The 23,907-nt window shown below is 38.0% G+C and overlaps 1 protein-coding gene across 1 annotated transcript in view; it reads right to left on the reverse strand.

Moving 5' to 3' along the window:
• The window catches only part of LOC150076424 (unconventional myosin-XV-like), a 163,604-nt gene that overhangs the window by 89,457 nt on the left and 50,240 nt on the right, over positions 1-23,907 (reverse strand). Inside the window, exons 6-7 of the mRNA XM_090387355.1 lie at positions 18,284-18,366; positions 8,859-8,989 (exon numbers count right to left, since the gene is read on the reverse strand). Coding sequence (XP_090243481.1) covers positions 8,859-8,989; positions 18,284-18,366 — 214 coding nt within the window. The remainder of the gene's footprint in view (positions 1-8,858; positions 8,990-18,283; positions 18,367-23,907) is intronic.

Here is a 23,907-nt window from a genome sequence, read left to right on the forward strand (position 1 = left end):
CAAAAATTCCTTTCTACAGTCATCACTGGTGATAAGAGTTGGGTATATGGGTATGACCCAGAAACCAAGCAACAATAATCCCAGTGGAAGTGCCCATCTTCGCTCCAACCAAAGAAAGCCCGACAAATGAGGAGCAATGTGACATCCATGCTGATCTGTATTTTGGACATTGATGGGATTATCCATAAGGAATTTGTCTATCCTGGCCAGACCGTCAACACAAAGTTCTACTGCGGCATCCTGAGGTGGTTAAGGGAAGCTGTAGGGAGGAAACTTTCAGAGAAGTGGCACACAAAGAACTGGGTCCTTCATCATGAAAATGTGCCAGCCCACACATCTCTCGCTGTGGCGCAGTTTTTGGCATCCAACAACATGACATCGTTCCTCCCCCCTTATTTTTCAGATCTAGATCCCTGCGACTTCTTCCTCCTCCAAAGAATGAAAATTAAGCTGAAGGGTCGAAGATTTGACAGTGTAGGGGATATCCAAACCAAATTGCATTGGTTTCGATAAAAAGCTCCTAGCATTGGTGTATATGCAAGTATACATGCACCCATTCCTATTCTTAGCTACCCTAACACAACCCATGTGTTTACTTGTACCGCAATAACTCCAAGCAATCTCTGAAATACCCTGCATCTTGTTTTCCAGGCTGCTGCTCATTCTAATAGAAGTAGTGCAAAAATCACTTTCACCTCTGCCAGCAGCTACTATTAATCTATTAGTTCGTGTATCCCCCAAGGTAGCAGTTTTCCGACCCACCTAACACTACCTCGATAGCATCAGCAAATATTCTTGCACCCTTTTTTTTTAAGTGTGTTCCATCCCTGTAGAAGCAGTCTCTCCTGTTAACAAGCACAGACCAGACTGAAAAAAATTCTACCCCTTGAGACTTGCACAGTCTTTCCAGGGCCGAATTGATCAACAAGGCTCTCATCATATATTCCCTCCTATCGTATCTGGGCAGAATTGCAGACACTTTCAAATGCAACCCTAATTCACGGCTTTTTTTAGCATTAGTAGAGGCATATGATGCAAGAAAGCAAGCTTATGCAGCATCAGCCAGAAAAAAAAAAAAAAAAACTTCCACCTCACCCCTCCATTCGTTTGAAATACCTGTCCAGCTGAGCCTTAAATTTATTTAGGCTATCAACTTCCACAACAAGGGATGGAAGTCTGTTTCACCAACCAACTATCCACTGGCTAAAGGCAAATTTCTGGACATCTATCCTACATCTGTCTTTCCTCAATTTGAATTTTCAATAAAGACCTGTACTTGTCAAGTAATTCTGCCAGTTGCCTACTCATTAGTGCCAACATGTACAACAATATTACCTTTTGTGCCCTTAAAAGATGATATCTGCTCTACAACGTCATCACCTTTGCCCAGTGCAGACATATATAAGTTATATATAAAATATAACTATATAAACATATAAGTTATATAACATATACATATATTATACATAAATATATATATAAGTTTTATAAGAATGCAACAGTATAAAGTATTATTAATTAATGGTATTTTGGATTCTGTTTGTGGGTCAGCCACGAAATATATGCAAGCCTTTTGATTGAAATTGAAATTTTAAACCTTATAGGCATTACCAACTTTTCACATGTACCATGTGCTGCATATATTTCATGTCAGAAACAGAGGCTTTACATACTTATTGCCATTTTTGACTTTGATTTCAGCAGCTGACCCTGGATGAAGGTGCTGAAGTCATAGAATACACAGCATTAAGTACTTCTTATTATCTTCAGCCCCTTCTTTGTTCTAAGTAATTACGATTTCAGTTCCGTTAGCAACTGAAATCATAATTACGATTTTATATTCTTTATATTCTCTACCTACAAACTAATATATAACAGTGTTCTCCCTAGAAAATTTTGCTGCCAGGTGGCATTATGAAGTAGCTGGGTGGGGAAGTGTAATACTTTGCAATATTATAAAATTTTCTGTTATTTATAAATGTAACTTAAGCGACATAGAGCAAAAATTAATTGCATAATTTAACATTATATGTTCCTGTCGCATGGATCTCAATCGCTTAGTATGTTCAAATTAATACTGATTGAGATCAGTGAGCAGTACTATACGGTACTGCAAGAATCACTTAAAATTTAGCCAGGCAGTCAGTTAAATTCACTGGGCAGTGTACCGTTTGATAGGCCCTGGAGAGAACACTGTACATAATGTAATAGCTGGTTTCATTAGTCTATCTCCTCTCCCTTTACCATAATCTACTTATCTATTTATCTATCTATAGAGGACTATCCCTTTCAATAATATTGAGAATGGATATGGCACCAGCACCACTCAAACTACCGCCGTTTTATAAAGACGCACTATACCGCTGGAAAAAGCTAAACCTTCACCATAATCTTGAGAGAACATCCCTTCCCGGAATACTTTCAGAACCGCTCTTCTACAATAAAAGAATAATAGACCCTGCAAATGATGATATTCTCTTCTTCCCTACGTGAAACTGGGCAGGAATAAGAACCATAGGCAACCTCCTGACACCAAGCCTTGAATGGAAAGGATCAGATTTGCCCATTAAAACCATAAATGCAAAGCAGCAACACATACATCTAAAATCAGCGATCATACAAGCTCTTCCAGCAATCACTACAACTAAAGGGTTTGGAAATGTCACTGGATCCTCGTCTACACCAACCTTCATCACCAGAAAACACGATACCTCTGTCTCCTGCACCCTCCAAAACGTCTATCAGCTAATCATGTCTCGCTATACAACCACGATTTTCCCGTCATCCACCTGCCAAGCTGTCCCTACACTCCTCTGCACTCGCCACAAGCCATCATCAAACTTTCAGTGGAACCTTCCATACAGGACGAAATGTTCCAAATCGGACGCAGACATCCAGTGGAGACTGTGGCACAACATTCTTCCCACCCCAGTCAAGCTACAAATCTTCGGGTTACGCTCCTCAAACTACTGCCTCTTCTGTGCCACCCCAGGTACCCTGGAACACATGTACCTGGCATGACCTGTGAACAAGGAACTCGTCAAATACGCTTTGGATGCAGCAGAGCTTGCCTGCAACCACGCCCACACTCCAGAGGACTACTGGTACCTACTTCACTCTGAGCAGACAGCACACACCACCTGCAACTTCCTATTCATTGCGGCCAAGGCCATCATTTACAACTTCTACTTGAAGCACACAAGAAGCAGTGATGACATGCCTCCTGTCGACTCATCGGCGCAACATCTGAAGTGGAGCCTACAGAGGAAGTTGCAGAGCAGACTTCTACTCGAATTCCACAGCAAAAAACCAGAAACTGTGGATCATCTTAACAGCGAATGGAAAAGTGGCAGTCACCTCTTCACCATCACTGAACAGTCCATCAACTTCAACATGTGACACTTAATATGAGAATGATCCAACCCCAAGAAACTGTTTTTCTTATTTCCTGAAATTAAAATATTGAAACTTTGTATTTCATTCTAAAAAGTTTTCTTTATCTTCCCTTTTTTGCTTTGTACATAGAATGTAAATAGTTGTTGTTGAAAATGTATCTACTGTTCACGTTTTAATAAATAAAAAAAATAAATAAAAAAAAATATCTATATATATATATATATATATATAAAATTTATGTATATATATCTATATATATATATATAAAGATGCAGTGAAATTACTGAAAGTCTTTGTAAACAGAAATGAGAAATTAAAATATATATAAGACAAATATATATAAAAAATATATACAGGGTGATTCACTACCAGTGCGACAAACTTGCAGGCGGTGTAGGGGGCACAAGACGAATTGGAATCACATAACATTGCAGGGTCCGAAATGCCTTCGTCATGCTGTAGAGGATGTTGAACGGGAGGTCCCGTGAACAGCGATCCCGCTAGAAGTCAGCATTTGCGAACCGGTTCCCGAGGCAGTAGGATGGACGAGTATTCAAACGTTGAACTGGCCGACATGCACCTCGCGTATGGAGCTATGGACTGTAATGGGTGTGCCGCTCTGCGCTTGTACCAGGAACATTTCCTGCACAGGCGTGCTCCTCATCATACAATTTTTGCACATGTGCACAGAAGGTTACGTGAGACTGGTTGTTTCACGAGAGGTACCATGAATCGAGAGCGAACGATGAGGACGCCAGACAATGAGGAGAATGTCCTACGTCTTGCAGGAGGCAATCCGAGTACGAGTACTTGAGCAATAGGCCAACGATTGGGTATTTCCCAATCCACTGTATGGAGGATACTGTCAACAAACCAAATGAGTTCATACCATCTGCAACGCATCCAATCATTGGAGCCTGCGGATTATCCACTGCAGAGGACTTTTGCTACTTGGTTTCTTCAACAGAAACGGTTCGCAAATGCTGACTTCCAGTGGGATCGCTGTTCACGCGACCTCCCGTTCAACGTCCTCTACCACATGACGAAGGCATTTCGGACCCTGCAATGCTTTGTGATTCCGATTCGTTTTTGTGCCCCCTACACCTCATGCAAGTTTGTTGCACTGGTAGTGAATCACCCTGTATAAGACAAATATATATAAAAAATATATATAAGAAAAATATATATAAAAAATAAATATATATTATGGATCCAGGGTACTATGGTAAACGTAGAACAAACCGGCAACCATAATGAAAAATAGACAAAAAAGGTAATTATCGGTGTATTTGTGTATTTGGTAGGGGAGTTGAGCTATCAGGTGTAATAACCATGGAAGAATTGAGAAAACCTGTATGCTAAAAAACAAATTACCTGAAATAAAATACAATTAATAAAGTATTTATTGTAAGTATCTAAAGCTGTGGGTCCTAGGACGAAGTAGTTAAAGTCCTAGGACCCACGGCTTTAGATACTTACGCAATACTGCAATTAATATAAGCAATAATATTCAAGAAGTAGTCGCCACACGAAGAGCATGCATCGATATACGAACTGTGAGCTGGCAGACATGCACCTAGTGTATTGATTAACAGAAGGCAATGGACAAGCCACTCAATGAATTTATGGAGAACGCTTCCCAGACAGACAGACATGTACCGGACCACCGTTTGTTTGCGCGTGTGCATCAAAATTTGTGTGATTATGGGTCATTTAGAGGTAACAGGAGTAGTGTGGGCAGACCACATTCAACGCAAACTCCCGCCATGGAAGAAAGTGTGTTGAATGCCGTCCAGAATAATCCTACTACCAGCACACGTGCCGTTGCCTCTGCCTTAGGAGTGTCTTGTTGCAGTGTACAGCGTGTCTGGCACGACGATTCCTTACACCCCTTTCATCTCCAAAGGGTTCAGTTACTGCTATCCCAAGATCATCCTGCACGTGTGGCTTTTGCGCAGTGGTTACTCCAAGAAAGTGTTCAAGACTTGAATTTTCCAGCCTATGTTTTGTTCACGGATGAGGCTTATTTCATTCGGGAAGGCTTATTCAATCAGCACAATGCTCATGTGTGGGCTCACGACAACCCATACAGTGTGCGCCCCCATGCGGCACAACATCGCTTTGCAATAAATGTGTGGGCGGGTATGGTCGGTGACTGCTTAGTCGGCCCATACCTGTTACCATCCCGCATGAACTCCGCTAAATATCGGCACCTCCGTAGCCAGGTGGGCAGGAGCAGCAGTGCGTAGCACACGCTTCTTGATTAGACCGGGGTTCGAGCCCGTCACCACCAAATACGGAGGATGCGGAAAGGTCAGGGAATAACCACTGCATATCCCGGAGCAATATGGCCTTAGTTGCTAAAGCTCCTAAAAACCGAGATAACTAACCCCCCACCCCCCCGCTAAATGTCGGATCTTTCTTGAACAAGTTCTAGCAGGGTTACTTGATGATGGTCCAGCAAATGTGAGACACAACATTTGGTTTCAACATGACGGGGCGCCTGCCCATTATGGAAGGTGTGTTCGTGACCATTTGAAAAATGATTTGATAAATTGTTCAGATAACTAATCTGAAATGTTCTGTGGCAGAGAAAGTTTGTATAAATTGGTGTAACTGGCCTCTCAAACCAAAAAAATGAAGATCTTGAAGAACAACATATCTCCAGGTTATATCGAAGGCTTTCTCAATATCAAGATTAACCATAACCAGGTGTTGTCTACTACGAAAGCATTGTGGCTGGTTACTTCTGCTTTGACCATCAAGTCTAATATGGACTCATTCTTCCAAAACCCGTACTGATTACTGTTTGGCAAGTTTTTAGCCACCTAAGAACTATTTTTTCCAAGAATTTGCATAAAAATCTTGACAAAAATGGTTCACAGTTGGTTTACGTGGTTCCAAATCAATCCAGGCATCTTTGCTTTTCTTCTTATTTAGCAGAACTTGGCTTTGAGGCTTTTAAAGTTGATGAGGTTACAAACTGTACAGAGGTGCCTCCGTAGCCAGATGGGCAGGAGCAGCAGTGCGTAGCAGATGCTTCTTGATTAGACCAGGGTTCGAGCCCGTGACCACCAAATACGGAGGATGCAGAAAGGTCAGGGAATGACCACCGCATATCCCCAAAGCAGTATGGCCTTAGTTGCTAATGCTCCTAAAAAAAACAAATAATAACAATAACAAACTGTATGGAACTTTCTGGTCAGTGAAATTGGCCTGTAATTATGTGGAAAGGTATGATGCTTTTCTGGCTTCAGGAAGGCTAGGACAATTGAGTGATGACAGGACTTTGGGTAAGTATTTTCTAAAAATATTCAATTGTAGAAATTTAATAATGAACTTTTTTTCTTTGTTGTTTAGTTGTTTCAACATTATTTAGTAAACTCCATATGGACCAGCAGCACTACTTGAAATTTATTTAGAGAATCTAAAATTACTGTTGATGTGAATGGCTGGTCACACGGGTGCAATACCATTGCAAAGAAGTTTATTTTCTGATGTTTTGCAGATGCCTTAATTTGCTGAAAGATTGGGTTGTAAGTGAATACTGCCGATATACTGGCAAATGATGCAGCTCAGGGATTTGCTATTTCTAACAGTGAGGACAACTCTTGCTCTTTCCAGTTTAGTATTAAGGCTGGGGACTGCACGTATTTGCCATTAAGTATTTGAATTTTCCTCCGGATGAGTCTGTTATGTCCTTGTTGTAATTGGTATCACTCTTACAATAACTTCTATACATCTTCCTCCTAACTTCTATATATATATCTCCCTCCTAATTTCTCATTCTCCTCAGATGACCTAGATAATGTAAGAGACCAGCTGCCATCTCCATTCTGGGATAGCTTACTTGGGGATTTCAGTGCTCATCACCAGCTGTGGAGATCTCTTAATGAGGCTACTACTTGTAGAGAACTTGTGAAACAAATTTGAAGCACTATTTTTTTTCCTGTTTAGCATGTGTACATTCCTGATTCTACCAGTAACTGTTGTGTTTGTGTTTTATTGGAAAAAATTTTGGTATTACAGAGACAAGAACTGTAGCTTTGAGGAAACGCGCTATAAATTGCTCAAAGAATTGCTTTATCACTATAACACTTGGCACTCGAGGCCAGAGTATATGTCACTTTAGTAGATGGGAAGTCGGCTTATTGATATTTTAAGAAATGTAAATCAAAGTTTAAGAATTATATATACAGGGTGAATCCGAATTTGATGTCATAAATTCTATTGTGGATTCCTGACAAAGGAATTGAAAATGTTCTTAAGAGTTTTCAAAAATTGCATAGTTTTTAAGAAAAAGATGTTAAAATATCATGGTATCACTTCTGGTATTAGCAAAAATGGATGCAAAATGGCATAATTATTTATTAGAACACACATGCATGACATAATCAACAACATGAATTTAGAAAATAAAATTTATTTAAACAAAACACAAAATGCACATTGATTCACAAGATACTGCTCTCCTCATTTATTTTCTAGGAAGATGGCATGGTCTTTTTGGAGTTATTATATTAAAAGGAAATTATGCACTTGAACAATAGTAAGCCTTTTAATTACACAGAATGACATAATGATGCTCCAACATAAACTGCCTCAACATAAAAAGAGAATGCCTACAGAAAAAAAAAAAAAAAAAAGCTAGGGTAAGGTTTACAGGTTTATATAGTTTTAAGTTTTGTTTTCTTTTTTTTTTTTCAAACAGAATAATTTAAGTCAACACCCCAAATAGCACTTTTTTTTTCTGATCTGCATTCCATTGTGAATTAGAAAAACAATATTATTTCTAATACATTGTTTTTCTAATTCATAATAGAGTGCGGCACAAAAAAGTATTCACAATACTTTGCGAATGCTTCCTGTGCTGCATTATCACACAGTATAGCATTTTACAGAGACATGTGCCATCAAATGTGAGATTTGATGGCACATGACAGATTAAATGTGAGAAGCAGTAGCCTATAAATCAATAGGCATTTCATGTTTTTTTAATAAATTTTATTTTCTGATTATGGCATGAGAATACTCAATGTTATTTGCTATCTAAATTTCAGTATAATCACATCAATCCACATCCATTCTATGATATTGAAAGCAATGTCAAAAAAATTATTAGTTTTTTATAAAAACTATGCCATTTTTTAAAAAAAACTCCTAATATTTGATTATTTTTGTTGTTAGATACCAACTATAGAATTTATAATTCTATATGCAATTCTAAATCACCCTATATAAACTACCTCCAACTAAGAACATTTGTTCCTCTTCCAATTTTGACACTATTAATAACAGGGTTTCAGATGCCTGCTGTAATATATAATTTGAATTCTTCAGTTTGTCTGTTTAAATTATCATGCCCCATTACTAATTATTTTAGAAAATGAATAATGTTGAAAGTTTGGTGTTTTTAAATTACAAAATGGCTTTTAATTAAGAGAACTGATAAAAAAATTTACCATGATTTTCTCTGCGATGATCATTTGCTACTGTTTCGAGCTGTTTAAACAAGTATGGCCTAAGTACTGAAGAACAATCAAAGTATGCTGCTACTATAGAAAACATTCTCCAGCCTCTTTCACAGCTATCTCTAAAAAAAAAAAAAATACAAAGATAATTAGTAATATTTATTAATTACACATACACAAATCCATATATATAAATAAATATACAAGGTGGTTCAAAATTTTATGGAATAAGGGTAGAAACATATTCTTCAACTAAAAATTAAAAAATATATATATTGTAAACATACATTCTAAGGTATTAAACATTAATCATAAATTACAATACATAAAAATAAATGAAAATAAAATACAAGGTCAAGGTGAGTGATCCTCTAGGCAGCTCAGATCATAACTTTGTTGTTGTGTTTTTAGGAGCATTAGCAACTAAGGTCATATTGCTCCAGGATATGCGGTGGTCATTCCCTGACCGTTCCACATCCTCTGTATTTGGTGGTGATGGGCTCGAACCCCGGTATAATCAAGAAGTGTGTGCTACGCACTGCTGCTCCTTCCCACCTGGCTACAGAGGCGCCTCATAACTTAGTGTGGTCTCTTCTCCAATGGAGCCTTTCTCTTGTAATCATTTCAATCTTGTGTTGTTTGGCTTAAAGAATGCAAAATGGGATGATCTGCAAGATTTCTTTTCTTCTTTTCCCTGGTCAGAATACTGTTTCAAATCTTCTTATGTTAACATTTGCTCAGATCATGTCAGTGAACTTATTCATGTAAGAATGAAATCCTTTATTTCACATTCCACCTTAAAATCTTGTCCTTTATCTAAACATTGGTTTTCCAATAAATTCTTATCTTGAACAGCCTTAGCTATTCAATAAGAATGTTGCATATTAGAAATGGCTTGTATCCAAATCTTCAGATTCATTTTCTGCCTACACGAAGGCTTGCAACAATTGTAAAGCAGTTATTAATCAGTCCAAACTTGATTTTTAACAGGCTAAGAGTAGAAAACTTGCTTCTTGTCCAATGGTGGTCAAGCATTCTGGTCAAGCATTGCAACCAATTGCCAAAGCTATTGGCACAAATTTTGTCCATCTGTAGTTCAACCTCTATAAAGACCGTATGGTTTTATTGCCATCTCAGCTAAAGATAAAGCTGACTTCTAGCATCCTGCTTTCACCATCAGAAATCAGTGCATCACCTCAAACAGAGTAAACTCGGGCTGCAACAACAAATACACTTGGATTGAGTTTTTCTGTACCATCTTCTCTATATTCTATCTTCTGAGGAGGGACAATCTCCTCCCATAAAATGCACTGTCAAGATAGACACTCAGGTTGGCTCCATGGCTACAGAAAAAAATTTGGCAAAGGTTTGTTTGTTTGTTGTTTGGTTTTTTGGAGCATTAGCAACTAAGGCCATATTGCTCCGGGAATATGCGGTGGTCATTCCCTGACCTTTCCACATCCTCCGTATTTGGTGGTGACAGGCTCGAACCCTGGTTTAATCAAGAAGCGTGTGCTACGCACTGCTGCTCCTGCCCACCTGGCTACGGAGGCGCCTGCAGGACAAGTTTTCTCAAAATGGAAGGTGGAATGCAATGTGCTATCAGCAGCAAAACGGAAGAGTTGGCAGCTAATAGATTTCTCCATTACTTTAGAAAGAAAATGTACATACATTTATATCCACACACACTATGTCATCAAAAATACTGAAACCACTAGTCTAAAAAGACTAATATGGTTTAAAGATCACAATTTTAATATAACATAGGCCTCCCTTTGCCTGTAATATAATGTTTGTCTTTATAGAACATTTTCACCAATTTATGACCCAAATCCTCCAGCAGAAAAGTTTTTAATCAAACAAGTGATGTTGACCACTACGGACAGTACTCACGTTTTTCTAGTTCATCCCAGAGAGGTACTAACTGACTCAATATTAAAGATGCTATGTTATTCTCCTCAAACCTGTTTGAAAAAAATTGCAGCAGTTACAGGGAGCAGCATCATTGAGGATTTCACAATATAGCCCCTTCTGTGAGGTAGGGAACATATTTTGAAAACACACAAAATCTATCAGCCCGGAATCATGCCATAAAAAGCAGGCCCAAACCATTGAACTGCCATCATTATGCTTCACAGCTGGGACACTACAGACCTTTCCAAAAAATTCTCCAGGCTGATACATGCTTAAGTTCTTCCATATGGCACTGTGTTCAGTTAAACCTGATTATATCAATATTGAGGGGGAGGGGGAATGTAATAATCTTGACAGTAATACTGAGTGATGTTAAAAATTGATAGAAACATATAAAATTGGGATTAAACAGGCTATTTTTAGTTAGGAAGTAAAGTTAATGTAATGCATTCTGTTCTTACTAAAGAAAAAACATGCCAGAGACGCTAAATATTAAATTGGAGAATGTTCACAAAAATTAGCAGAATTTTATCTTGAGAAGAAGAAAAGTTCATGAAATCATTGAATTAATGCTGAACTTACCAGCATCACAGAAGTAAAGAAGCTACCAGAATGAACTGTCAAACCCATTGACAAACAAGGTACTGTACGACGATTTCACAAAACAGCAATACCTACATTTTTCGTAATCCAATGATAATGAGTTACTGTGTTACTATCTTTCCAATGATAATGAGTTACTATGTTATTGAGAGCAAAAGCAAATCATTTAATGCACAATTCCAGCTTTGTACAGTATCTGAGACACAATGTACAGTAGATTAATATAGATATACAACACTGATGGGCAATAAATGAACGAATGAATGTTTTATACATTCTAATTTTTACTAAAATATATATTGCTAGTCAATTTACCTTAAAGTTTGGCATTATGGCAGAGACATGAAATTTTGAAATGACACTTATCTTATGACACTATCTTAATTGTATTATCTTATCTTAGTTTCTAACTAAGATAAGATAGTATAATTCATATGAAAATTTTTTTAACTGACTTAACTGTGATTTCATAAAGAATTGCAGTTAATTGCAAAGTCACTTTAAATGAAGTTTATCATATACAAATTTTCACTGTTCCAAAGAATCCTTTTCCACACTTCAAAAGTTCAGTTTCTCCTAATGTGAACTCAATACACATATCACTGTGTATTAACTTTATTAGCATTAGCATTAGTAGAGGCATTTGATGCAAGAAAGCAAGCTTATGCAGCATCAGCCAAAAAAAAACATAAAGTAAAATAAATAAATAAAAAATAATCACTTCCACTTCACCCCTCTGTTCGTTCGAAATACCTGTCCAACTGAGCCTTAAACTTATTTAGGCTATCAACTTCCATGACAAGGGATGGAAGTCTGTTCCACCAACCAACTACCCGCTGGCTAAAGGCAAATTTCCTCACGTCTATCCTACATCCGTCTTTCCTCAATTTGAATTTATGCCCTCTCAGGTGATTATTCTGAGCAAGAGGAAGAATCCCATCAGCACTGAGCATGCTCAAACCATTCAAGGCTTTATACACCTCTATCAGATCATCTCGCTGGGGTGCCTAGTCTCCAGACACTGTAATTTGCAAAAGTTAAGCCTTTCTTCATAAGAGCACCCCTTTGTTCCATTCACCAATCTTGTTGCCCTTCTCTGTACCCGTTCCAGCAGCTCTACATCCTTCTTGAAATGAGGCCTCCAGACCTGTATACAGTACCCTAGGTGTGGCCTGACCATTGCCTTATACAAGGGAATAATCACCTCCTTATCCCTGCTAGAAAAATTCCTATATATCATTGACAAGACACCATGAGCTACTCTTGCAGCCCGTCTGCACTGCTCAGAGAACTTCATATCTGCCTGCACAACCACCCCCAGGTCCCTTTCATTCTCTACCACTGTCAGTATAGTACCACAGAGTTGAAACGTTGCTCTGGGGTTGCTGTTTCCCATATGTAGTACTTTACATTTGTCAATGTTAAACTTCATTTGCCACCTCTCAGCCCATCTGCTCAACCTTTCCAGATCCTGTTGCAGCAGCATAGTGTCAGTAGTGTCCTTGACAACCCTGCCAACCTTCGTATCATCTGCAAACTTGAACATTAAGCTTGATATACTATCATCAATAACATTTATAAATACAGAAAACAATAAAGGACCCAATACTGAACCCTGAGGGACTTCACTAATAACATTAGTCCACGATGAGCAGTGTCCATTGATTACCACTCTCTGTCTTCTCCCCCTCAACCACCCCGTTATCCGTAGCAGCAATTTGCCTCCAATGCCACACTGCTCCAATTTGTGCAGCAGTCTTCCATGTGCAACAGTATCAAAGCCTTTCTAAGATCCAAGTATATAATATCAAAGTTATTCCCTGCATCCAGTTCTTTTGTGACTGCATCATAGCATCCAATCAAATTGGTCAGGCAAGACTTGCCCTTAACAAAACCGAGCTATAACTGAAGTCTTGTCTAGATGATCCTGCAGTGCTTCTTTAACTAGTGCCTCCATTAATTTTCCTGGAACAGAAGTTAAACTCACAGGTCTATAATTACTTGTGTCAGCCTTTGATCCTCCTTTGTGAATTGGGGTGACATTTGCACATCTCCAGTCCACGGGTACTTCCCCTGAGTCCAAGGAAGCTCTCATAATTATGGCTAAGGGTTTGCTTACTATCTTTGCTGCCTCCTTTAATATAACTGGATAGATCCCATCCACCCCAGGTGCCTTTCTTGTATTTATCTTCAATAATTTCTCTTACTCTTGAGTTATTACAAGATTCTCTAGCTTACTGCCACAGTTGAATACACCTCTCGCATTCCCCTTGCTGAATAACTCCTCATGTGTGAATGTCGATGCAAAATATTCATTCAGTTTGTTAGCTACCTGAGCAGGATCATCAACAGTTGACCCATCGATATGAAGTGGACCAATCTGATTCATCCCCTTCCTTCAAGAGTTTACATAAGTAAAGAACTCTTTGCTGTTTTTCTTTGCATCCCTTGCCTGAGAATTCTCGTAATCTGCCTTCGCCTGCCTAATCTCCTTTGTAACTTGGTTACAGATCAACTTTTATCTATCACAGGCTTCTGTGTCACGTGTTAATTTGTATGTATCCCATGCATTTTTCTTTTTCTTCTCTGCCTATGTCTCATTAGTTCATCTGACATCCACTTAGGCCTAAACCTTGAACAATATTTCTTAGTTGGTATGTAAAGCCTAGATGGTAGCTTCCAAGATAAGTTCTTTGAATGCTTCCCATTTTGAATTTGCTGTTGGTAACATCATCAGTTGATCCCACTGTACAGAATTTAAATACTGGCTCAGTCCATCGTAGTCGCCATTACGAAAGCAATACCCCTTCCCTTTACCCCTAATGGTAGTTACCTCTTTGAGTAAATCCTACTTCAGAACACTGTGTTCACTGCCACCTAGTGGTTCATTTATCTGCAGATTCTTAATGCATGAAGGATCACTACTGATAATCAAATCAAGAGTATTACTCCCTCTAGTTGCCTCCCGAACATGCTGATGTAGAAAACAATCATCCAATAAATCCACAAAAGCCTTGTTAGTGTGTGAGTGACCAGCCCCCAAATTCCAGTCAATATCTGGGAAATTAAAATCCCCCATTATAAGACTCTCTGATTTACTGGCCCACTCTATTTCTCTATTCAGTTTCTTATTATACTCATCAGAGTCATTAGGCCTATAGCACACTCCTACTCTCAATTTTGATCTCCCAAAGCTTATGTCATACCAAACTGACTCGACACTGCACTGTCCAGCGATGTCGACTGGCTTCACTTCCTTGGATTTTATGTGTTTCTTAACTAACAGCATAACCCCTCTTCCCTTCCTGTCCTGTCTATCCTTTCTGTAGACATTGTACTCCCCAAATTCCAGTTCTGCATTCCTTATATCTGTCTGACACCACGTCTCTGAAATCCCAACAATATCAGCCTTTGATGTTTTGAGCAATACCTCAAATTCATCAAATTTATTTACTAAACTCCCAGCATTGGTGTACATGCAAGTATACATGCACCTGTTCTTTTTCTTAGCTACCCTAACACAAGCTATGTGTTTAATTGTACCCCAATGATTTCCAGCAGACTCTGAAATATCCTGCATCTTATTTTCCAGGCTGCTGCTCATTCCAATAGAAGCAGTGCAAGAATCACTTTCTCCTCTGCCAATGGCTACTGTTAATCTATTAGTCCTTGTATCCCCCAATCTAGCAGTTTTCCGACCCACCTAACACTGCCTCGATAGCATCAGCAAATATTCTTGCACCCTTTCTATTTAAGTGTATCCCATCCCTGTAGAAGCAGTCTCTCCTGTTAACAAGTACAGACCAGGCTGAAAAAAATTCTACCCCTTGAGCCCTGCACAATCTTTCCAGGGCCGAATTGATCGACAGGGCTCTCATCATATACTCATTCCTATCGTGTCTGGGCAGAATTGCAGACACTTTCAAATTCAACCCTAATTCACGGCTTTTTTTCATCAGTGACCTGTACTTGTTGAGTAATTCCGCCAGTCTCCTACTCTTAATATCATTAGTGCCAACGTGTACAACTATATCACCTTTTGTGCCCTTAAAAGATGATATCCGCTCTACAACATCATCAACCTTTGCCCCTGGCAGACATACCCTGGTCCTGTTCCACCTATCCTTTTTACAATATTTGGGAAATTAAAATCTCTATTGTTTCCCTGACAATTGAGTCACCAATAACTACTAGTTCCTTGGGGTCCAGCACATTCTGCCTTGGGGGTTGCCGCTGTGTTGCGCGATGACCAAGGTCAAGCTCTGGTATTGGTGTGGGCAGCTGAGAGCTTGATGGGCCCCTCACTTGTAATCCTTCGAGGGCATCCACCCTGTCCTTCAAGCTCTAAATGATGAGAGATCTGTGAATGGAACCCCCTTTTGAAACAAAAGTCACTTTACAATATACACAAGGACAATTTCTTTCATACATTTTTTACATGCCATGAATGATTCTTTAGTAACTTTGGGCATACTTTATCTGTAACATAACTGATCAAATTTTATAGTCTTCCTGACAATTATGGCACAGCCAAATGCCTTCCATTTGTGTACAATGTAAAAAAGGGAAAAAGGTAAGCTGCAACCATTATTAATCCACTGCAGGATTAGTATCAGCATTAGTAGAGGCATATGATGCAAGAAAGCAAGCTTATACAGCATCAGCCAAAAAAAAAAAAAAAAAATACCTTCCCATTTTACCCATCCATTCACTCCAAATGTTTGTCTAGTTCTGTCTTGAATTTATTTAAGCTGTCAACTTCTACAATGACAGATGGAAGTTTGTTCCAGCAATCAATAATCGGCCACCAGCTGACTAAAGGCAAATTTCTGCACATCTATTATACAACCGTCTTTCCTCAATTTGAATTTATGTCCCCTCAGGCAATTAATCTGGACAAGAGGAAGAATTCAATCAGCATTGAGCTTGCTCAAACCATTCAAGGCCTTATACGCCTCAATCAGATCACCACGCAGGTGCCTATTCTCCAGACACTGTAATTAGCAAAACATAAGCCTTTCTTCATAAGAGCAACCCTTACTCCCATTCGTTAATCTTGTTGTCGTTCTTTGTACACATTCTAGCAACTCTACATCTTTCCTAAAGTGAGGCCTCCAGACCTGTATAAAGTACTCATGGTGTGGCCTGACCATTGCTTTATACAAGGGAATAATCACCTCCTTATCCCTGCTAGAAAAATTCCTGTATATCATTGACAAGACACCATAAACTGCTCTTGCAGACCATCTTCATTGCTCAGAAAACTTCGTATCTCACTGCACAATCACCCTACGTCCTTTTCATTCTCCACTACCCTGAATATAGTACCACACAGTTGGCACTCTGGGGTTACTGCTACCCATATGCAGTACTTTGCATTTGTCAATGTTAAACTTCAGTTGACACATCCCAACCCATCTGCCAAACTTTTATAGATCCTGTTGCAGCAGCGTACCGTCGTTATTGTCATTAACAACCCAGCCAACCTTCTTATCGTCTGCAAACTTGGACATTAAGTCTGATATACCTTCATCAATATCATTGATAAATATACAAAACAACAATGGGCCCAACACTGAACCCTGGGGGACTCCACTAATGATATTATTAGTCCACAAAGAGCAGTGTCCATTGATTACCACGCTCTGTCTTCTCCCACTCAACCAATCCTTTATCCATAGCAGCAATTTGCCCCCAGTGCCACACTGCTCCAGTTTTATACAGTAGTCTTCCATGTGCAACAGTATCAAAAGCTTTCCTAAGATCCAAGTATATGATATCAAAATTATTGTTTGCATCCAGTTCTTTTGTGACCACATCACAGTATCCAATCAAATTGGTCAGACAGGACTTCCACTTAACAAACCCATGCTGTGTCCAAAAATGGAAGCTGTTGTTATTTTGTTGTTATTTGGTTTTTAGGAGCATTAGCCACTAAGGCCATATTGCTCTGGAAATATGCGGTGGTCATTCCGGACCTTTCCGCATCCTCCGTATTTGGTGGTCATGGGCTCGAACCCCGGTCTAATCATGAAGCGTGTGCTATGCACTGCTGCTCCTTCCCACCTGGCTACGCAGGTGCCCCAAAAATGGAAGCCTCTTCAATAATTCATGTTAAGGAAACGATGCACAATGTCATAAATAGAGGTCTCTGGAATGTTGGAAAATTGCAATGTCCATCAAACACTTAGTCTTGTCCTCGTGGCATCCAAATATCTTTATATGTTAAAATATACTGATCGTGTTCCCACATAGAAGGCCAATTTTTCTTTTTCCCTCTATATCAATGCAAATATTTAATTAAATTTAAATAAATGTTTTTTTAACAGATGCAGTTTTTTTATTTATTTGAATGTAGAATTTGATTTAAAAATTTAAATCATATTCATCCCAACTGTGGTATATGTAAATGCTATTTATTTTTTGTGATTAACTGTAAAACCCTAAAGCCTTACTCAATTCATTCACATAAAGCCTTAAACACTTCAATCAGGCCTACTCACAAGTGCCAAGTTTCCAAGTGAGGAGCACCCAGTCCAACAGATCCACATCCCTCTTAAAATGGAGCTTCCAGATCTGTCTGCAACTCAAGATGTAGCCTAACCATTGCCTTTTGCAATGAGATAATCACTTCATTATTACCATTCCCTATATATTAAGCAACATACTATTCAATTAAATTCAGATATTTCAGGATGATCTGATTCAATTTTTGATTCATAAGGGAATTACATATTTGCAGGACACCATACTATACAAAAAAATAATAATAATAATTTTTGTTGCCATTTTATTACAAAAATATGTTATAACAAAATATGCATCCATCAATTAGAAAGAGTAATGACTACAAAAACAAAGAGACCTGGACTATCAGTTTCTAATGTAATGCTACTTACTCTTTGCTACTTTTATTACTTGTTGTCTGCTTCATCAATTGGCAGTAAATTTCATCTTTAAGTTGGGAGTGATTATAGCAAACCTGATAAAATATCATAAAATTTAAGAGTATGCATACATTACAATTACACTAGTATTCAAGAGTTAAGCCACAACCTTTTTTTTTTTTTAATTTTTTAAAAATATAATTGCATAAATTTTTAAATGAAATTTAATGACATCATACTATTACAAGAGCATGGCTTCTGCACTGACTTTTCCTTTTATCTGACACTTTTAAAGATGAAATACTAAATTAAAAAGATACAAACCATTAGCAGCAGAGCTCATCAAGAATTAAACTGAATGAATTGCATGCAGGACTACATATATATCGAAGCATTATATATTTGCAAGTTTCCACAGAAACAAATTTTATGATTATCAACGTTAACACTTTCCCATGCCATTTATACTATAATAAAGTCTTAAAAAATAGTGCAATGCCAAGTTGAAAGAGCATAATAAACTGAACTTTAATTAAATTAACATAATAACATAAACAGACAACAAATGGGTTGCTGTTCATTATTTTAAAAATAATTAATATCACTGGTTTTATTCATTTGAATGTCCATTCATGGTATTATTTGTATTTTTAAACAATGTACATGATAAAAGACAACAAAATTACATTTCACAATTGGTATTTTTTTTAACCTGATATTGCTCAACAAAGGTTGGTCCACACTTCTCAATCATCAAAATATGACAACTGCTTTCAAGAAATTAGAAAAATTAAAAAAAAGTGCAAGCCACACTACAATAAAGGTGAGTCAGACTGCTGTAAGTAATAACATAAGTAGCATTTTTGTAGTTATATAAGACCAGATCAATATGTCAATGATGGACAGCTTGTATAACATTTTATGTATTTATGTGCACCACAGCCCCAGATTACTGAAATCTAGCATTCCCTGTGGCATTGGTGTTGATTGTCTGGTGTTATGTAAATGGTACAAGGAAAGCATATGTTCATTTCAGTCCTCTGCAGATTGTGAAAAAGTGCAAGCAAGTTTCAAGTTCAGTAATGAGCAGGTTTGGACCCTCTACATCACTCATAACAACATACAGTATATAAAACACTTTTTCATTTAGGTAAAGAAGCCTTTTGAAAGACACTTGTTCGAATCAATCTGCAAATGCCTTCAACAAAGTAAGCAAAAGATCACAAAGTTGTGTAAACATGACCAGTTGCAAGATCATGTGCCTCAGTAATAGAAAATGTGCATCGACATTGATGATTACGATGAATAGGGGATAAATGCAGGTTGTTACAGTGTATCTATTGATACTTGTGTGTAGTGCGTACTTATTTACATACAAAAAACTTCTGAAATTGTACCTTTACATTTGTAAGATCAAAACAATGACTACAATATTAAAAAACACAAATTCAGGAAAAGCAAGTCATCGGTGAAGCAATGAATTCACATATACAGGGTGATTCACTACCAGTGCGACAAACTTGCAGGAGGTGTAGGGGACACAAAGACGAATCGGAATCACATAGCGTTGCAGGGTCCGAAATGCCTTCATCGTGTGGTAGAGGACGTTGAACGGGAGGTCACGTGAACAGCGATCCCGCTGGAAGTCGGCATTTGCGAACCATTTCTGTTGAAGAAACCAAGTAGCAAAAGTCCTCCGGAGTGGATAATCTGCATGCTCCACTGATTGGACGCGTTTCAGATGGTATGAACTCATTTGGTTTGTTGACAGTATACTCCATACAGTGGATTGGGAAATACCCAATCGTTGGCCTATCGCTTGAGTACTCGTACTCGGATTGCCTTCTGCAAGACGTAGGACATTCTCCTCATTGTCTGGCACCCTTGTCATTCGCTCTCGATTCATGGTACCTCTCGTGAAACAACCAGTCTCAAGTAACCTTCTGTGCACACGTGTGAAAATCGTATGATGAGGGGCATGCCTGTGTGGGAAACATTCCTGGTACAAGTGCAGAGCGGTGTGCCCATTACAGTCCACAGCTCCATACGCGAGGTGCATGTTGGCCAGTTCAACGTTTGAATACTCGTCCATCCTACTGCCTCGGGAACTGGTTCACAAATGTTTACTTCCAGTGGGATCGCTGTTCATGCGACCTCCTGTTCAACGTCCTCTACCGCATGACGAAGGCATTTCGGACCCTGCAATGCTATGTGATTCCGATTCGTCTTTGTGCCCCCCTACACCTCCTGCAAGTTTGTTGCACTGGTAGTGAATCACCCTGTATGTCAGTTGAATATAGCATGTGCTTAATCACTGATAATGCAGCATCTGCTTTCAGAGTACTTTAGACAGCAAGAAATATAAGCTGAAATATAATTTATCTTTTGCAAATAGTCTTGAGAACAAGTGTTATTTAAAAAGTTGAATACAATGCAATCTTAATATATCACGCTTTATTATATCACAGTTTCAAATACAAGGTATGTTTACGTCAACAAAAATGGATATTAAAAAATTTCGGCTTTCAGACTTTTTTGACAATACACACTAGCATACTTCACAAAGGAACTAGCTAATGCAGTGGACCAGCTTCTTACATCCCCTTCTTCCCAAAGAAAAGGGTGTGGAGAAGGAGAATGAAATGAAAATGTTGCTAAGTTAAAGGAGCACCATTAAATACATTGTTTGGAAAACAATGAGCTACTTATTTACTTCTGTGATGCATCCAATTAGACAATTAAGCTTACAACAGGCTAATCTGATAGTAATTATGGAAGATGTGCATTTCTCCCCTATTTTACCTCATTCAGAAACATAAAATATATCAATAAAATGCTAATTGTACTTGGAAAACTCACAGACATAAACACTGTGGAGAGGAATTTGAATGAAATTCATTTGTATTCTTCATAACCCACAGAAGAAGTACACAAAAAAATAAAAATTTTCTTTAGGCTGATCAGAAATCATTTTCCATAGAAAATAGCATAACAAATGCTGGTTTTCACTCAAGTGAAAATTTCCAGGATTTATTTAGCCACATAACTTAAGGGATGCACATTAGAACAAAGCTTTTTACTTCCTCAAAATATGAAATTAAAAACTTTGTATGGTGACTGTTGGTTAAATGTTAAATGCAAGCACATTGGCATAAACAAAAATACAGTTTACTGCAGTCTTAAATTCTTTAACTGCAAGAATACCATAAACTGTAAAAAAATGATAAGCTTAAAGAAGTTACTATCTCCTTTACTAAGCTCATTGAAATCAAAATACAGATTTGACCATGTGACATTCTTATTGATGTTAAGTATGTACATTAGAGGCTTTCAGTCTTTAGCTTAGGCATTTCTTATTGTCCATTTATAGTGCAATACTGTACTTAAGTTTCCAAGTAAAAACCCTCATTTGGAAGTATGAAATTACCATAAGAAATCGACAATTTAAAAATGTTTTATTTTAAGTGCATGCAGTATTATCAGTTATTATCAACCACACTTTCAGTCAGTGTATTTATATAAAAAAAATAAGAAGGTTTCTCTATATCTAATTTAAAAATTTCTACTTTTCTCCAATTTTTAGTATGAGAAAGCACACTCACACAGCATCAGCCAAGAAAAAAAAAAAAAAACAAACATTCACATAATTTGCCCATTCCTTCTAATAATTTGTTTAACTCTTTATTAAATTTATTCAAATTATTCACTTCCACAACGCCAGATGTGTCCTAGTCTATTCTAGTACTAAACTGTACTAATCTATTCCAACAATCAATTACCCTCTGGCTGAAAGCTAATTTTCACATTTCTATCTGATAACCAATTCAATTTAAGTTGATGTCCCCTCCCCTTATGAAAACCATCCAAGAAAAAGTAAGGATTCCATTAGCATTCAATTTACATCATCTAAAGTGTTAAATACTTCAATCAGGTCACCTCACAGGTACTTAGTTTCCAAATGCTGCAATTTACAGAACTGAAGTGTTTCTTGGTCTTAGTATTATTTTGTGTCTCCTGACTAATCTTATTGCTCTTCTCTGCATCTGTTCCAACAGACCCACATCATTCATAAAATGAGGCTTAAAGATTTGTATGTGGTACTCAATATGCAGCCTAGCCACTACATATACAGCAGAAAAATCATCCCTTGTCCATGCTGGCAACAAACCCCATGAGCTGTCACAGCGGCCTGGCTACACTGCTCAGAGAACTTCACATCAGACTGTACAATTATCCCTAGATCTACCTTCATTCTACATTATTTGAGTGGGATAGTACCTAATTGGGGTTACTGCTACCTGAATTTCAGTACCTTGAATTTATCAATGCTAAACCACAATTGCTACTTCTCAAGTCATCTACATAGTTTCTGTAGGTCTTGTTGCAGAAGCACACAATGATTCCTGTTCATTAACCACCCTGCCAACCCTTGTATCATGGGCAAACTTAGCCACTAAACTAGATGTGCCTTCATAAATATTGTTAATTAAAAGATCTCCCCTTAACAAATCTGTGTTGTGATTGTTATAACAGTATTGCTGTCAAGTTGATCCAGCATAGGTCTGTATTTACTCACTTTGTCCCTTTATTTTCCCCACTTGTGAATAGAAGAGTACATCTCCAATCTGTAGGGACCTCACCAAGAATTCTCCATCACCACCAAATACAGAGGATACAGAAAGGTCAGGGAATGACCACCGCATATCCCGGAGCAATATGGCCTTAGTTGCTAATGCTCCTAAAAACCAAATAACAAACAAACAACAACCAAGAATTCTCTCATAATTATGCTAAAAGTTTGCTTACCTCTTTTTTCTGCTTCTTTTAATATAATTGTATAGATTCCATCAGACACAGGTGTCTTATTTACTTTTTTAAGCTTCACTAATTTCTCTTCCACTTTCATTTATGGTTTACCAATGTTTATGTTGGACTAATCTGATGTTATCCTTGCAGCTCATGTCAACTGAGTGCCCTGCCTAAGATTTTATGTGCTTCTTAACCAAGGGCATAACTTTTTCCCCTCCTGCTCTTTTTGTATACATTGCACTCCACATATTGATATTGGAACTTCATCCCCTATGTCTGAGTGGCACTGTGTTTCTAATATTCCTATAGTGTTTACGTTTAACGACTTAACCAATGCTTCAAATTCATTTACTATAGTCCTAACATTAGTGTACTAGCATGTATATGTGTGTGCTGCTTTTCCTCTTAGCGAACACAGCCATATATTTGCTTGTTTCACAAAGATTTTCTTGCAGCTCCCATTAAACTATTAATCTGTGTATTACCCCCCCCTCCACCAACTAGCAGTTTTCCAACCCACTTACCACTACCTCGATAGCATTACCATATATCCTTGCACCCAGGACCAGCCACAAACATATTCAACCAGTTCTGTCGAACAGGCCCCAAACTCAAATGGTCTAAATAATAATATAATCCACATCTTTTCTGCATTTCTATTAACGAGCCTACCTCTGTCTTAATGTCTAGCTACCCACATTATTATCACTCTAAGAGCACTTGCACAAGTTGACTTGAAAATTGCTAGAAGTAGATCATATACTTCAACTTCATTCTCAGTGTATGTTTTGTGGTATCGAACATAGGATGTCATTTAAAAATGTAAT

This window comes from Mastigoproctus giganteus, chromosome 13 (genome assembly GCF_048544385.1).
Source record: "Mastigoproctus giganteus isolate SK-2022 chromosome 13, ASM4854438v1, whole genome shotgun sequence".
Classification (NCBI taxonomy): domain Eukaryota; kingdom Metazoa; phylum Arthropoda; class Arachnida; order Uropygi; family Thelyphonidae; genus Mastigoproctus; species Mastigoproctus giganteus.